General features: G+C 49.3%; 1 protein-coding gene across 2 annotated transcripts in view; it reads left to right on the top strand.

Moving 5' to 3' along the window:
- Window positions 1-2,547: 2,547 nt before the first annotated feature.
- The window catches only part of LOC130116791 (flotillin-2a), a 28,691-nt gene continuing 13,944 nt past the window's right edge, over window positions 2,548-17,294 (top strand). For both annotated transcript variants that reach the window (XM_056284844.1, XM_056284845.1), the window contains exons 1-2: window positions 2,548-2,778; window positions 13,409-13,490. In XM_056284844.1, the coding sequence (XP_056140819.1) occupies window positions 2,730-2,778; window positions 13,409-13,490 (131 nt within the window). In that variant the 5' untranslated portion in view covers window positions 2,548-2,729. The remainder of the gene's footprint in view (window positions 2,779-13,408; window positions 13,491-17,294) is intronic.

Genomic DNA, 17,294 nt, shown 5'->3' on the forward strand with positions numbered 1-17,294 from the left:
TCGGTTTTCCAAGGCAGCGCGGTTCGTTGCTCTGGCCAAGCTCCCGTCTCCCGCCTTAATGATGGAGCGTGTGTTCCTCGTGATGTGGTGTCAGATGGTGGTCCTCAGTTCGTCTCCCGTTTTTTGGAAGGCCTTCTGCTCTCTCCTCGGGACTACTGCCAGCCTCTTTTTAGGCTTCCACCCTCCGTTTAACGGGCAGACGGAGAGGGCGAACCAGAATCTGGAGACCATGCTGCGCTGTCTAGCTGCTTCAACCCGTCCTCCTGGAGCTCGCAGCTGCTGTGGGCGGAGTATGCGCATAACACCTTGCAGTCCCCCTCAACTGGCATGTCGCTGTTCGAGTGCCAGATGGGGCACCAGCCGCCACTGTTCCCGGACCAGGAGGCTGAAGTGGGGGTTCCAGCAGCAGCCGACTTTGTGAGGCGGTGTGCGCGGACCTGGAGGACGGCCCGGGCTGCGCTGTTACATGCCAGGTCCAGGTACTGGGCAGGCCAACCGACGGCGGCGGCCAGCGGTTCCCTTCCAGCTGGGGGAATACGGTGTGGCTGTCGTCCAGGGACCTCCCACTGCACAGGTCGGTCTGGCTGCAATTGCCTGCCTCCATGCGTGTCCATCCGGTTTTCCGTGTTTCTCTCCTGAACCCTGTTTCCTCCCGTGCCACCCCCGCCTCCTCCTCACCTGATCGATGGGCTGCCTGCCTATAGTTAGGAGGCTTCTGGACTCCCGCCGGGTGCGTCGCAGCATCCAGTATGGTGGACGCTGCGTCCAGGTGGACTGGGAGGGCTATGGGCCGGGAGAACGGTGCTGGGTTCCGGCGCGGGACATCTTGGACCGGACCCTCATCCGCAATTTCCAGCGCCGTGGGCTGGGCCGGGCCGTGGGTACGTCAGGTGCCGTCCCTGGGAGTGGGGTACTGACAGGATCACTGGCCAGAGGACCAGCAGCGAATAGGTGACATTTCCGTATCTGCCTGCAGTCAGTCAGTATGGGTTGCACCTGTGCTGGCCTGTGATGTTGTGCGCCTGTGCATTGATTGTCCTGTGATGTTGTGCACCTGTGCTGGGGACTATTTAACTGTTTTGCAGACATTCTCTGTCGAGTCTTGACGTCAGTCTGCAAGAAGCTCTTGTATCCCGGACCCTCGTCTGCCTCCTCTGTGTGAGAGTGTTTTGCTTAGTTTAGTATTGTATGTTTATTCTAGTTTCGCATTATCGCCTGCCCTATTTGGTAGTAGTCTTTTGTTTTATTGTGTGTTCTGCTGAAGTCCAGTAAGGAGACTTTGTACTGTCTCTTCGACTGGCTCCAAATACACAGCGTTACAGATGTACATGATTTTTTTATGTAAATCTAACAGACTTCCCCCCCCCCCCAGTGTACCTTTTGAGGCCTAATTTACAAAGTGTGGTTAATACTTCTCCCCACATCATATCGGATGCTCTCTCTCTCTCTCTCTCTCTCTCTCTCTCTCTCTCTAGACAGCCACTACACTTTGTTTTTCTAATTTCATGTTCTAAACGTTACAGCTGGATCCATGGTATCTCTCCCTCTCCTGAAGCCACCCTGGTATTTAGATATATAACCTTTATTCTCTATATCATATGCTCACCTCTCATTCATGGTTTCCTCCATTATTTTGCATGTGTTGGCTGTTAAAGCAATTGGTCTACAATTCTCTGGGTTTGTACAATCCCTTCCTGGTTTACGTACTGGAATCACAACAGCCTCCTCCCAGCTTTGGGGCACTTTCCCTCCCTCCCGAACTTTATTATATAATTCCAATAAAATGCCCTTCGATGGTTCATCGTGATCTTTTCCTGTGCTGACGTCTTGGTTTTCTCGAGCGAGCGGTGCAGTTGCGTCTTGGGGAAGGGCTTGTTTAGCAGGTCCCTGGACTCTTCTTCTAGCCGTAAGGGCTCTTCACTCTCCGCTGTTACGTTTTCCCTTCACTAATGTTGGAACCCTGAATCTGATCAGTTCCCGTGTTGGTGTGAGCGGGGGGGCGATGCTGAGATCATTTGGTGGGCGGGGCTTAGCGGAGTGATTCGAGGCGGAGGGGTTTACATTGAAACGCTCAAGGATAACGACGCCTACTGCAGCTTTAAAGCAGGCTCCGGCATTAACCCGTCCGTCAGTGTTTCGTCAAAAGGAGCGTTGTCACACTCTAGCAGCCAAGATTTTAACTGTATTCTAGAACAAGGTGTTAAAATGTATCAACTCGTTATAAAAGAAAAGAAAATCCCACATGCATTTTGTTTTGGCTAAAGCCACCGAGCCCACCCAAACGGCGCCTGTGGCCAAGCCTGCCTCTGGAAAACAGTTAATGAATAACTTGTGTTTGAGCCCAAAGCTGTTTCTCTCTCTCTCCGTCAGATTAGGCAGTTTGTCCGAAGAGGTTGCCTACTTCCGAGCCCATTTGCCCCGCCCGTACTTTATTCGTCGAACCGGTCCGGTTTGTGCCAAGGGACCATAGAGAGGACCACGCCTATCCGAGAGGAGGGGCTGCAAACGGAACGCTGTAGCTGGCTCTCCATTTTGAGGGCAGGGGGACTCCTCGACGCGGGCACGGCCAGGGATGCGGTAGTGTGGAGACGGGCGTTATTGGAGGGAGCCTCTCGACTACAAAAGAAGAAGAAGGAGGTCTTTTAAAAAGCCATCTATTTCGGCATACGTCGTGCGAGCGTTTTTTGGATACGTTATTATTATTTTTTTTGCATGAGAAAGAGAAAAAGATGGGAAACTGCCACACCGTTGGACCAAACGAGGCCCTTGTGGTTTCAGGTATGTTGTGGACGTTATTGCCTATCGGCGTCTTGCGGCGCTGTCTTCCATCGCCAGGGCTTTGCAACACGGGGCTGTTACGCAAAGATGCGGCTGGAGCCCGGTGACGGGCCTGCCATTTGCCGGTCTGTTGACGATCCGGTCTAACGTTGCCGTTATTAAAGTGCACGCTTTGGACTCTGCGGGCGATTGATCCCAAAATCCCAAAGCCAGTTTTTCCACACCGCCCGGCTGGCTGCGCGGGCTTCCCGTCGGGAAACGCTGTTGCGCACCGAACATTCTGTCTCCAGATGTCCTGTCGGTCGGTGCAGAGGCTGCAGCGGGCTGCTCTCTGCTGGGAACTTGTTGGTTCGGTTTGTAGTTGTGGGTTTTTTGCAAACTAGGTGAGATTTCTTGCGTGCTTGCAGTTTGGCGTCTGCCCTACTTTCCGTCACCCAAAAAAACCCCAAACTACGAGCGCTTCACACGCCGTGACCTCGCGTGACAGCGCCTGCGTGCGTGCTGACAGACGGGAACAATGAATGATGGTGTTAAATGGCTGAGCACCATCACGTTTCCCATGTGTAACACGTGTCTCTGTGGCGGCACGACTCCGCCGCTTCTCCAAAGGCGGCGTGAGAAAACGAGAGGCGACTTGCACTGACGCGTCGACGTCAAACTCTTGTTTTTTCTTCCAAACAAAACGCTTAGGGGAGGAGCGCGAGCGAGGGAGGGAGGGCCCCCCCGCGCGCGCGCGCGCGCGCGTCTTCTCATTCATTCGCACGAAAGCCTTTCCCCTCCTCGCACGTGAGGGGAGGCCGGAATCCGAGCTATGCTGGAGGAGTCACAGCCACCGAACGGGGGCTGTAGTAATGCTCGGCGCACGGCTCCTCGGTCTTTCTACAGCTTCCGGCGCCGGTGGCGTGCAGCAGGAGGCGACAAGTCGGCCGGTGTTGAGTTCAGATCGCTGCCAAATTTTCTAATTGACTTGATGAGGTGTAAACACGGAAAGGGCCGGATCAGCTCATTCCTGCTGGTGTGAGGCGTGTAAAAAAAAAAACTGTCCAAAAAAGCTGGCAAAGGTTATAAGATTGGCAAAGCTTTGAACTTTCCTTGAAGCACTGTAAAGTCAGTTTTAACAAAATAGAATATATATATATATATATATATATATATATATATATATATATATATATATATATATATATATATATATATATAATAGCACAATCCAGACAGCCTGCCAAGATCAGCCCATTTTACCAAACTGAACAGGACAAAAAGGGGCAGTTGTCACAGGAGCGACCAAGAGGCCAGCCACAACCCTCACGGAGATTCCGAGCACGTTGGTCTAAATGGAACAAACCGTCCAGAAATGAACGACCTCGACAACCCATCACAGACTCGGCATCTATAAGGGAGTGGCTAGAAGGAAGCCACTTCCGAGAAACGCCATTAAACCCGCAGTACAGACGCTTTGTCTCCCCCCTCCGGCAGTGAGTCATTGCGTCTGTTCTCTCGTCGCTTTCCAACGAGGAAAAGCTACACTAAAGGTTATCCATGTTTGTCCTCGCTGTCCATCGCTTTCTTTCTCTCCTGGACTTTAATCCTGCCTCTGAACGCTGAGTTTTTATTTCCTCTGGAGCACCAGAACCCTTTCTTAGACGCTGCCTCGATTTGTTTTTTCTCCCGCCATATCTTCCATGTTCGGAAGCTTTCTGGCGGAAACGCCCCGAAGGCCAGCCAATTAGAGGCGTCCGAACGCTCCCGCCACACGGACGTGCGGCTCTGGCAAAGGAGGCAATGCTGGCTGACGTAAAACGCATCACTACTCACCTGCGTGGGACTGTGGCCCCAGACACCAGATGTAAAACTGGTATACGCCGAATACAGGGAGGCTTACCTGGCGGTGATAGGCTTAATATTCATTGTGCGACCTCGTTTGTCGCGGACATTATTTATATGTAAAAGTCCTGTACTCTAGCTTTAAAGGCGGCTCCACACTTGAGGCGAATCGGGCCGATTCTCGCTTCGGGCTGTCCCCGCCGACTGAAGCCACAGGGGCGGAGTATCCTCTAGTGTGAAAGGACTCAAATCTAAAGAGTCCGCCCCCACCTGCTGAGTCCCAACCACATGACTCTTTTTGAGCATGTTTGATTTGGTCGTGGGGGGGCACCCCCCCCCCCACGACCAAATCAAGTGGTTAGCGCGGTCGCCTCGCAGCAAGAAGGTCCTGGGTTCGAACGCCGGGGGTAGTCCAACCTTGGGGGTCACCCTAGGTCGTCCTCTGTGTGGAGTTTGCATGTTCTCCCGGTGTCTGCATGGGTGTGCTCCTGTTTCCTCCCACAGCCCAAAGACATGTAGGTCAGCTGAATCGGCCGTACTAAATTGTCCCTAGGTGTGACTGTCGGCCCTGTGATGGCCTGGCGGCTTGTCCAGAGTGTCTCCCCACCTGCCGCCCAATGACTGCTGGGATAGGCTCCAGCATCCCCGTGACGCGAATTCGGATGAGAGGCTTGGATGATGGATGGATGGATGGATGGATGGTTGGGTCAAGACTGCGTCTCATTGTGAAAGGTTGAAATACTGAAATCCGATGGAAGCTTTTGGAACATAAACAGAACAGGACGTGCAGTCACTTAAACAACAACAAATTCTACCGGCGCACACAAGGAAAAACAAAATCATCATGTAAAGTAGTTATGTAATCTTTGTGGTGGCCACCTCTCAAGCCTTCTTCAGTGTCCAACGTCTTGAGTTGCTCTTTTGTTCAGTTTGAAGCTCGGTGACCGCAGTTACAAACTACGCTAAAAAGTAAGAGCTCGAGCTCCTACTCCGTATTTGGTTATTTATTTGTACTTGGGCTGAATTTTGACTCTAGTCTGGCTCTCTTCTTCGGCGCTCCTTGTTCTTCGTCTTCCTCTTTGAGCTGACGAGATTCCACGAAATATGAGATGGGACGTGAAGCTTCGGGCTAGTGAGTTTTCAAGTGTGAAACCCTCAATCTGCGTCCTGTCTCCTTGTGTGAATAGGATCAAGAGGGCAGGCAAGGCTGATCTAAGACCAGTCTTTAAGTCTGAACAGCCTGCGTCGGCAGACTGCTTCAGTCACCAAATGTAAAGCCACCTTAAGTCATGCGTAGAGTTTGTTAGAGGCCATGTGACCAAAAACATGTTTCAGAAGAATTTGTAGTCAGATGACACAAAAGTTGCGCTCTGAAATCAAACCGCCATGTTTGGTGCAAGCCAGAGAAGGCCCAGCAGCCAGTTAACAGCTCCCTACCACCGGGCATGGTGGTGGCAGCATCGTGCAATGGGGTTGATATTGCTAATCTAACAAACGTAGCAAGGCCTATAAAACGTGAAATGTAAAAATAGAACTGAAAATAAAAATTGAAACAGTCCCAAACAACGACCGGAACTTAACAACTAATAGAACGACCATGTGCGGTCAAAATGACCGCCTACAGTTTTTAAACTCTATACTCTGTCAAGACAAATACCCAATTGAGATATTAATGCATTACATATGTTAGTATGTCTGTTAAGACACGACTGACGCCAAAATTAACAGTTTAACAACTTTAATACTATTTTTCACACAATTTGAAATGGCGGCTGTCCGACGCCTGTAAACACTGCAGTGCCTCGGTGGTAGTCATGGTGCGTCTGTAACCAGAAATGTTGGAAATAATCAAAAATCAAGTCTAGACTATTTCCCTGCACTGGAGGACGCTACTGTGTTCCTAGGACAGAGCAACGAACTTCACGAAGGAAATGACGCGACCAACACGCGTCATAAATACTGACATGATGCGCAAACTCATTTTAGGTAGATCTTATAACCATTTTGTGCAATTGATCTTAAACTCGTTTTAATGCAATTTTAGGAGCATTCTGGGCACAGCAGGTCTGTATCCTCTTTGATCCACGAAGTTATTGAAACTCATAACTTTCAAAATCATTGAAAATCCCAAGCCATCAAAATGACGGCCTTGGTTGTTCTTTAACAGACAGACTCAACTTCCAACAGGACAATAAGTGAAAGCACACGGAAATGACTTGGCATCACTTATAAAACTGGTGGCAGATACTCTAGACTGGCCCAGCTAGATGCCAGACGGATCCCACTGAAGAGCTGCGGTCTGACCTGCAAGTCCCTGTCCGTTGATGCTCCGCGTCTGATTTGGCAGACTTGGAAAAAAATAGATTGAGTAAGAAGCAAAAATTCCAAAATCTAACTGCAAACATCTTCCGCTTCCGGTGTGGGAAGATGGCGGCGCGAACTTGGGTTTGCGGCGGCCTCACCCAGTACCGTCCAGGCAGTGTCTTTGTCCACGTCTGTGTCTACGTTTGGTGGCTGGGGGAGCTTGGTCTGCTGCGTCCGGTGGGCCCAGGGACCACGGCCTTGCCTGGAGCTGCGCCCGAGGAGGAAGCACTGAGGGCGGTCTGACAGGATGTGGGAGCGGGGCAGGCTAAGCTAACTGCTAGCCCATGCAGACCGGCAGCGCCCACAGTCATGCTGGCTGGCGTTCCTTCTCCTGGACAGTGGAATTTATGGACTGTGTTGTACTGAATGGTGTGTGTGTGTGTGTGTGTGTGTGTGTGTGTGTGTGTGTGTGTGTGTGTGTGTGTGTGTGTGTGTGTTCTCTTTGTTTTTGTATGGTTTTGGAGGCGTCGTTTATGGGAAATTTGGGACGTGTGTTTTTGTCTTTTGTGTGGCACTGCTGTGGGCCGGGGGGAAAAGAATTTCCTCTCTTTGTGTACGCAAGCACATGAAAGAAATGACAATAAATTGTTCCTGATCCCCGACTATATTCTTCCTATATGTTTACCAGTTTGAAAAAAAATAACACATATTGTTATTTTTTCTAAACTGTCCGATACACAAGTATTACGGTTTTCCTCTTACCTCCAAAATGCACAAAAAACTAACGTAGTTTGCGTATTTATATTACCTAGGACAGTGGTTCTCAACCTTTTTGGGGTCCTGGACCCCCCCTGCGTATTTTTGATCTACCCTGAGGACCCCTCCACCTGATCTTGGGGGAGGGGGGTTGCAATTTGATAGATACAGTAGAAACTGCATTTTAAATTGCAATATAGCATTTATTCACTCTTTGGGGCAAAAATAAGAGCTTTCAGTTGTAACTTAGATATAGTTAACAAAACAGAATTCTTATGCAGTAACTTTCAGATATATGTAACAACACAGAATATGTATTCAGTAACTTTCAGATATATGTAACAAAACAGAATATGTATTCAGTAACTTTCAGATATATGTAACAACACAGAATATGTATTCAGTAACTTTCAGATATATGTAACAAAACAGAATTTTGATGCAGTAACTTTTAACAATGCAAACGGGAGCGAGATCTCTTATTAAAATACAATAAATGACACTTGTGAAACAGATGTAATTAGAGAAAAAAGTCCTGTTACCCTTTATAGTTTAGGTAGATAAAGGTCTCGGTCACATTTGAGTAAAATAATCCTATTTCTATAAATGTCATAGGATCTTTTTTTTAAAGATATTTTATTTTCACGGACCCCTTGCAATTACACCACGGACCACTAGGGGTCCGCGGACCCCCGGTTGAGAAACACTGACCTATGGCAGTAAATAATGACAATACGTTGGTCCTGATTCCTAAACTCCTGCAGACCTGTGGAGGAAGGCCCCGCTGTACAGGCTCGCTGCCAGACACCTGTACACAAAACGTTTGAGACCGCTTTACGAATGTGTTGTGTTGCGCGTGTTGCACCAGTAAAGGCGGGAAATACATTCCAGTACGTTTAACTGTGCAGGTGTAACGGAACAAAACGTGGGGGAAAGTCCATTTAAACGCGGACCAGAGCCTAACCGCAGCCTCGCTGGACGACTTGATAAAAATAACTGACCGACTGTGATGTCTGCTTTGTAGCCCAACCCACGACATTGTGTTACGGAGCTATTTGGGAGACCGTATGGCTGTTGGCAAAGACGCCCCCCCCCCCCGCCTGTCTGTCAGTCAGAGGGTGGCAGCTGGGAATGTCCGGCTGGACTCCAGATAAAACAGTGATACGTCCACTAGCGAGTCGGACTGTATTTGTCCTGTCGATAACACGTCACCCCACGAGCCAGCAACAGCGGCGTCGTAGATGGGGGGGGGTACCTACCAGGGCCCAGAAGGGGGGGGGGTCTCGGGAAACCTGGTATTAAAAGTTTGTTTTGGTTTGCAAATGTTTATTTAGTGTAATGGCTTCAGTTAAAATTGGCTCAATACACCGGTTGAGGGACTTAAAGAAACGAGTGGAGGCTCTCTGAGGCTCCTCTCACCCCTCTCTGAGGCCCCTCTCACCCCTCTCTGAGGCCCCTCTCACCCCTCTCTGAGGCCCCTCTCACCCCTCTCTGAGGCTCCTCTCACCCCTCTCTGAGGCCCCTCTCACCCCTCTCTGAGGCCCCTCTCACCCCCCTCTGAGGCCCCTCTCACCCCCCTCTGAGGCCCCTCTCACCCCTCTCTGAGGCCCCTCTCACCCCCCTCTGAGGCCCCTTCTCACCCCTATCTGAGGCCCCTTCTCACCCCTATCTGAGGCCCATCTCACCCCTAACAAAATGTGCAAAGTGGTTTAGTCCGCCCCTCTTTAGCTAACAAGCTAAAGAGGAAAGGGGCCCTCAGAGACTGCTTACGCATAGGCCCCGAATTTTGTGCTACACACCTGGCCAGGAAGATGTCATTTTACACACACACACACACACGCACACACACACACACACACACACACACACACACACACACACACACACACACACACACACACACACACACATGACTGTAAGTCTTAACTGGTCCACTATGCTGTGATGTGAGTGAAACAGCCGGGGTGATGTTGATTCTGATCTCTGTTTCTGATCCTTCGCGGGTACTTGAACACAGTACGGCCGAGCTTGGTCCAAATGCTCATTACTGTCCAAGAAGTCTGTGTAAATGTTAGGCAAATAAAAGGCTGATTTGGGAGTCCGGGTACTGTAGCGGTCTATTCCGTTGCCTACCAACACGGGGCTCGCCGGTTCAAATCCCCGCGTTACCCCCGGCTTGGTCTGGCGTCCCTACAGACACAACTGGCCGTGTCTGTGGGTGGGAAGCCGGATGCGGGTCTGTGTCCTGGTCGCTGCACTAGCGCCTCCCCTGGTCGGTCGGGGTGCCTGTTCGGGGGGGAGGGGACTGGGGGTGGGGGGGAATAGCGTGATCCTCCCACCCGCTACGTCCCCCTGGTGAAACTCCTCACTGTCGGGTGAAAAGAAGCGGCTGGCGACCCCACATGTATGGGAGGAGGCATGTGGTAGTCTGCAGCCCCCCCCCCCCGGATCGGCAGAGGGGGTGCAGCAGTGACCAGGATGTTCTCGTAAGAGTGGGGTAATTGGCTGGATACAATTGGGCAGAAAAATGGGGGGTAAGAAACAAAAGGCTGATTTGCATGTGAATGAGTGGACTGCATTCATATAGCGCTTTTCTGGTCTACCAACCAACCACCTTTTCAATGGATGCCTCACATTCACACACTGATGGCGGAGGCTGCCATGCAAGGTGCCAACCTGCTCATCAGGAGCAGTTAGGGGTTCAGTGTCTTGCTCAATGACACTTCAACTTGGCCAGTATTTATGGAGTTTGGTACCAAGCCATAGTAACTAATCCGTGTATAATAGGTGGCACGGTGGTGGTGCAGTGGTTAGCGCGGTCGCCTCACAGCAAGAAGGTCCTGGGTTCGAGCCCCCGGGGTAGTCCAACCTTGGGGGTCGTCCTCTGTGTGGAGTTTGCATGTTCTCCCCGTGTCTGTGTGGGTTTCCTCCGGGGGCTCCGGTTTCCTCCCACAGTCCAAAGACATGTAGGTCAGGTGACTCGGCCGTACTAAATTGTGTGTGTGTGTGTGTGTGTGGGCCCTGTGATGGCCTGGCAGCCTGTCCAGGGTGTCTCCCCGCCTGCCGCCCAATGACTGCTGGGATAGGCTCCAGCATCCTCGTGACCCTGAGAGCAGGATAAGTGGTTCAGATAATGGATGGGTGGCTATATATATATATATATATATATATATATATATATATATATATATATATATATATATATATAGCAGCTGATGAGTGCGAGATGCACGAAACAGGCCTATACTGCTATGCATTAAAATCTTTTTTCCTGTATCCGTGTATATATATATATATATATATATAACAAGCATTACAGCTCGGCTGCTCTGTGTCACCATAGCAATTAGCCAACCCCCCTGCAAAATAATGCTTCCATCAGGAAAAATCGATTCCGGCTGATGATGGACTGAGACTTGTGTCACCAGACAAATTAGCATGAAATTAAATGGATTCTGTAGCCAGTGGGTGAGGCTTTTATGGAGGTGCAGGATTGGAGTGCATTTAAAACCAGTAACTTTTGATAACAAAAAGGCCAAAGAAAGACGACCTATTGCTTACTGAGTAAAACAGTCCCCACATCTCTTTGAAGCCGTGGTTTAATATTATGCTTTACGTGACCAACGTGATAAGGATATTTTCCATATTGACCAGCACAAGACGTACCACTGACAACACTAGTTATGTTTTGTATGGAGAGTGGGGGTGGGGGTTGGGAGGTGGGGGTGGAGTGGCATCTTTTTTAGTTTACTTTTTTAGCAGCGGCACCTGATCTTAGACCTAACAAAGCACTTGTAAAGATGGCAAATTAAAAGATTGTCTGAATCCTTCTCTTCTAACGATGACAGTTAATGTGGCCTGTCGTCTTTATACATGTTCAATAATCCAGGTAGGAAAATCACAGGGAGTTGAATCGCCTCATCACTCATCTAGGTGACCTCTTCAGTCTCAACTGACTGCAGGTATCCCCACCCTTTGTAAGCAATACAGTGGTATAACGACCCAAACCAATGATCGTTTTCATATGCAAATATGGGTCACACCCATATTTGCATATGAAACCGAGGAATAGTGCACATGTAAGTACACATATAGTACACATTGCAATGGCGTGAACTCAGGGGGCAGCCGAGAACTGCCACAGCCGGGACGCGAATTCGTGTATTCTGCACCGCGGGCGACAACGTTAACCAGTCGGCTAAAGGGTCTGACCCGAATAGTACATTTGGGTGTGACCCATATTTGCATATGAAACCGTGAATAGTACACGTGTAACTAGAGTTACACGTGTACTATTCACAGAGGGTTGAGGGATAGTTGCATCACAGCACTGTGAGATGGTGACAGATGTACTCTAAGGGCCCAAACCGACTAGCGGTGATGAAGGCCGACTGTTGCATCGCCTCACGTCGCCCGCCGTCTTGGCCAAAAAGTAGCACTTGAACACACCGCAAAGACTACAGCCGACGGCCAACTAGCACGCACGTCCTGCACTGATCCGCTATGCTGAACAGCCAATCGGAGTGATCTGTCTCACCAACAGAGATCCGACTAGTGTCAACGGTGCGGGACACACCGCCAAAAACTAGGGTCACAGACACGTGTCAGCCCCCCCCCCCTCTTTGACTCCCCGTTCAAACCAGCATTCCTCCCTATCAAGGATGTGCACATCCTCATCCTTGAAAGAGTGGCCACTGGCCTGTAGGTGGTGTAGACTGTGGAGTCCTGGTCTGTAGATGGTGTAGACTGTGGAGTCCTGGTCTGTAGATGGTGTAGACTGTGGAGTCCTGGTCTGACGTGTAAGCTCTCCTGTGTTGTGCCATCCTCTTGGCCAGCGTCTGTTTGGTTTCCCCGATGTACAAGTCACGGCACTCCTCCTGGCACTTAACAGGGTACACTATATTCCTCTGTTTGTGCTGGTGGACCTGATCCTTGGGGTGGACCAACTTCTGGCACAGCGTGTTTTGGGGTTTGAAAGCAACTGAGACGCGGTGTTTGGGAAATACACATCTCAACTGTTCCGACACTCCCGCCACATACGGAATCACCCCTGGTTTACATTTAGACAGCTGTTGTCCTTCTCCTCTCCTCGACTGGCTGGTGCACTGTTTGGGCATCTTTGCGGCTTTGACAAACGCCCAGTTAGGATAACCACACTTAACCAGGGCCTGTTTAATGTGGGATTCCTCCCCTTCCCTGGCCGCTGTGTCGGTTGGGACGTTGCATATGAAACCGTTGGTTTGGGTGGTTATGCCACTGTATTGTTTATAAGGGTGAGGGCACCTGCAGTCAGCTGAGACTGAAGAGGTCACTTAGGTGACGATGAAACGTTGTGTCCGGATGAACTGATTCACCTTTCTGTGGATGTGGTCCATCATTAACTGCTACTGTTACATACATACACTGTTATAATGCCCCTTTTCCACTACATGGTACCGGCTCGACTCGACCCGCAGAGTGTCATTTTACATTGCCGTAACAGTACCCCCTCAGTGTAGCTGCCTGCATTGATTTTGGTACCCGCTCCATTTTTTTTTGGAACCTCGACAAAGGTGGTGCCAGAAATGTGGCAACGGTTACCAAAATGCCGGTACTTTCCGGTAATGGAAAGTCGAGTCGAGCCGGTACCATGTAGTGGAAAGATGCCTGCCATATGACTCTGCAATAACTGTGGATGTGCAGGAAGTGTTTCTGTATTACTTGGTTGCGTGTTTTACGGCCATGTTGTCTGTGTCGTTCCCATCAGGTGGCTGCTGTGGCTCTGATCAAAAGGCGTATGTGGTGGGAGGATGGGCGTGGGCCTGGTGGCTCATCTCAGACATCCAGAGGTAAGTCCTGTGTCTCCGTTTCCCTGAGCTGTACCCGGGTCTAGTCTGTGTATCGCCCATTCCCCTGAACCAGACAGAAACACCCGTTCTTTACATGCCCAGCGGACCCAGTTAGTCAAGTCAGTTTTATTTTGTGTGGCTTAATGTCACAAATTACAAACTTGCCTCAGGGGGCTTTACAGCATCTCGATATTCTATATTAGGCGTACAAATTATAATTTTCATAAAGACAGCCTGGATCACACTACCTTCTCTTAAGTACCCCTACTCGTGGCAGTTTCATGTAAAAGGCACCATCCATAGGCCAAGTATGAATAAAGGGTCGCCCCATGAGCCAAATTCAGACCACAGGATTAGAACCTGCTGTCAATCCAGAACTGACTGATAGGTCTCTTAATGGTCAAGTCAGTTTTATTTGTATAGCCCAATATCACAAATTACAAATTGGCCTCAGGGGGCTTTACAGCAACACAACATCCTGTCCTCAGACCCTCGCATCGGATAAGAAACAACTCCCTAAAAAAACCCTTTAACAGGGAGAAAAGTAGGAAGAAAGCTCAGGGAGAGCAACTGAGGAGGGATCTCTCTCCCAAGACCAACAACGTGCAATGGATGTTGTGTTTACACAATGCAACACCGAAAGAGGACAACAGAATTATAACGGATTTATAAAATATATGAAGGATATGATGAGGAGGATGCCGAGCGGTGTCCAGATGCCACCGGAACAGTTCAGGACCCGAGCCACGTGACCGCCATCACCATGTAAAAAAGGAAAAAATTAGTCACACATCTTAGTGAGGGAAGGATCTAACATTAAAACGGGATAACACAATTACACAAAGACTAACACTAAACAACGGCTAAACCTGAGTGTCTAAGGTCACCCGATGCTGCAGGAAGTTGGAGTACACCAGTAACGTCTGTAGACATCGCAGTAAAACAGGCTCATGTTTTCAGTTACGATTGGTCGAGAAAGAGACAAAATGCTTAATTTCCGTCAGTAACTCAAACTCTTCAGTGTGAGCATACCTCACATTCATACGGTCCAGAGATGAAGGATCGGGCCCTTGAATAACAACGCCAGCTGTTTGGAGTTAAACGGAATTCCGGCAACCATCCTCTGACTGAATATGAAGCGCTGATGTTCACCACATGTGTCAACACAGAGCTCAGCTGCTCCACGGAGGATGAACAGATGATGCACACGTGGATGTCAGAGAAACAGGAAGAACAGTTAACCCTTGGTCCATCCAGTTTTCCTGGCCAGCTACCCCACACTTCCGAACAGTCCCTAGTCACTGCTGCACCCCCTCTGCCGATCCGGGGAGGCTGCAGACTACCACATGCCTCCTCCGATACATGTGGAGTTGCCAGCCGCTTCTTTTCACCTGACAGGGAGGAGTTTCACCAGGGGGACGTAGCACGTGGGAGGATCACGCTGTCCCCCCGACCGACCAGAGGAGGCGTCAGTGCAGCAACCAGGACGCATACCCACATTCGGCTTCCCACCCGCAGACACGGCCAATTGTGCCCGACCAAGCCGAAGGTTACACGGGGATTCGAACCGGCGATCCCCGTGTTGGTAGGCAACGGAATAGACCGCCACGCCACCCTCATGCCGGTCCATTCAATTCTGCCATCGTCACATCAGGAATCGGGAACATTTATTTGTCATTTCATTTCATGCACTTGCGCGCATGAAATGAAACGAAACATCGTTCCTCCCAGACCCCAGCAGTGCAACACAAAGACGAAAACACACATCCAAACTACAAGAACACACATATATCCAACATATCAAATAAAAAAAATAAAAAAATAAAATAAATCACTGTCCAAGAGAACGAATCCCAGGATGACGGTCGGAACGACCGGTCTGCGTAGGCTAGCAGTTAGCTTAGTCTGCCCCGCTTCCGTGTCCTGTCAGACCGCCCTCGGTGTTTCCCCCTCGGGCACAGCTCCAGACAGCAGCAGACTAGGTTCCCCCAGCCCATCCAACGCCAGCTCCCCCAGCCAGACACCTTCAGCACACCTCCCCACACGCCACACGCAAAACACAGTCAAGGCCAGGCGAGGCCGCCACCAGAACGCCCTCAGTGTTATCGGAACTGCTGGCCTGCATGGGCTAGCAGTTAGCCTAGCCTGCCCCGCTTCCGCGTCCTGTCAGACCGCCCTCGGTGTTACCTCTTCGGGCGCAGCTCCAGGCAGGGCCGTGGTCCCTGGGCCCACAGGACGAGCAGACCAAGCTCTCCCAGCCCATCCAGCGCCAGCTCTCCCAGCCATCAAACGAAAACACCAACTTAGATGCAGATGTGGACGGAGACACTGCATAGACATATACTTACAAGTATATGTCACATATACACTACCGTTCAAAAGTTTGGGATCACCCAAACAATTTTGTGTTTTCCATGAAAAGTCACACTTATTCACCACCATATGTTGTGAAATGAATAGAAAATAGAGTCAAGACATTGACAAGGTTAGAAATAATGATTTGTATTTGAAATAAGATTTTTTTTACATCAAACTTTGCTTTCGTCAAAGAATCCTCCATTTGCAGCAATTACAGCATTGCAGACCTTTGGCATTCTAGCTGTTAATTTGTTGAGGTAATCTGGAGAAATTGCACCCCACGCTTCCAGAAGCAGCTCCCACAAGTTGGATTGGTTGGATGGGCACTTCTTTGAGCAGATTGAGTTTCTGGAGCATCACATTTGTGGGGTCAATTAAACGCTCAAAATGGCCAGAAAAAGAGAACTTTCATCTGAAACTCGACAGTCTATTCTTGTTCTTAGAAATGAAGGCTATTCCATGCGAGAAATTGCTAAGAAATTGAAGATTTCCTACACCGGTGTGTACTACTCCCTTCAGAGGACAGCACAAACAGGCTCTAACCAGAGTAGAAAAAGAAGTGGGAGGCCGCGTTGCACAACTGAGCAAGAAGATAAGTACATTAGAGTCTCTAGTTTGAGAAACAGACGCCTCACAGGTCCCCAACTGGCATCTTCATTAAATAGTACCTGTTAGAGCCTGTTTGTGCTGTCCTCTGAAGGGAGTAGTACACACCGGTGTAGGAAATCTTCAATTTCTTCGCAAATTCTCGCATGGAATAGCCTTCATTTCTAAGAACAAGAATAGACTGTCGAGTTTCAGATGAAAGTTCTCTTTTTCTGGCCATTTTGAGCGTTTAATTGACCCCACAAATGTGATGCTCCAGAAACTCAATCTGCTCAAAGAAGTGCCCATCCAACCAATCCAACTTGTGGGAGCTGCTTCTGGAAGCGTGGGGTGCAATTTCTCCAGATTACCTCAACAAATTAACAGCTAGAATGCCAAAGGTCTGCAATGCTGTAATTGCTGCAAATGGAGGATTCTTTGACGAAAGCAAAGTTTGATGTAAAAAAATCTTATTTCAAATACAAATCATTATTTCTAACCTTGTCAATGTCTTGACTCTATTTTCTATTCATTTCACAACATATGGTGGTGAATAAGTGTGACTTTTCATGGAAAACACGAAATTGTTTGGGTGATCCCAAACTTTTGAACGGTAGTGTACTTGTAAGTATATGGACACATAATGACAATACGTACTTTTGTATCCCGTTTTCATGCAATTTATTTTCCAAAAAACTAGAAGTCAGAGTAGCAAAGCTGTAATATGTGATATTATCAGGCGGCAACGCCTGCAGCTGCTCCGCTGACAGTAGATGGAGCCGACTGTGGACTGCTCGAGGGTTTCTTTGACTTTTATGAAGCTGAAACGCCAACCGCTTAAAAGCTTTAAGACGTGTATCA

The sequence above is a fragment of the Lampris incognitus genome, chromosome 8 (genome assembly GCF_029633865.1).
Source record: "Lampris incognitus isolate fLamInc1 chromosome 8, fLamInc1.hap2, whole genome shotgun sequence".
In the NCBI taxonomy this organism is placed as follows: Eukaryota; Metazoa; Chordata; class Actinopteri; order Lampriformes; family Lampridae; genus Lampris; species Lampris incognitus.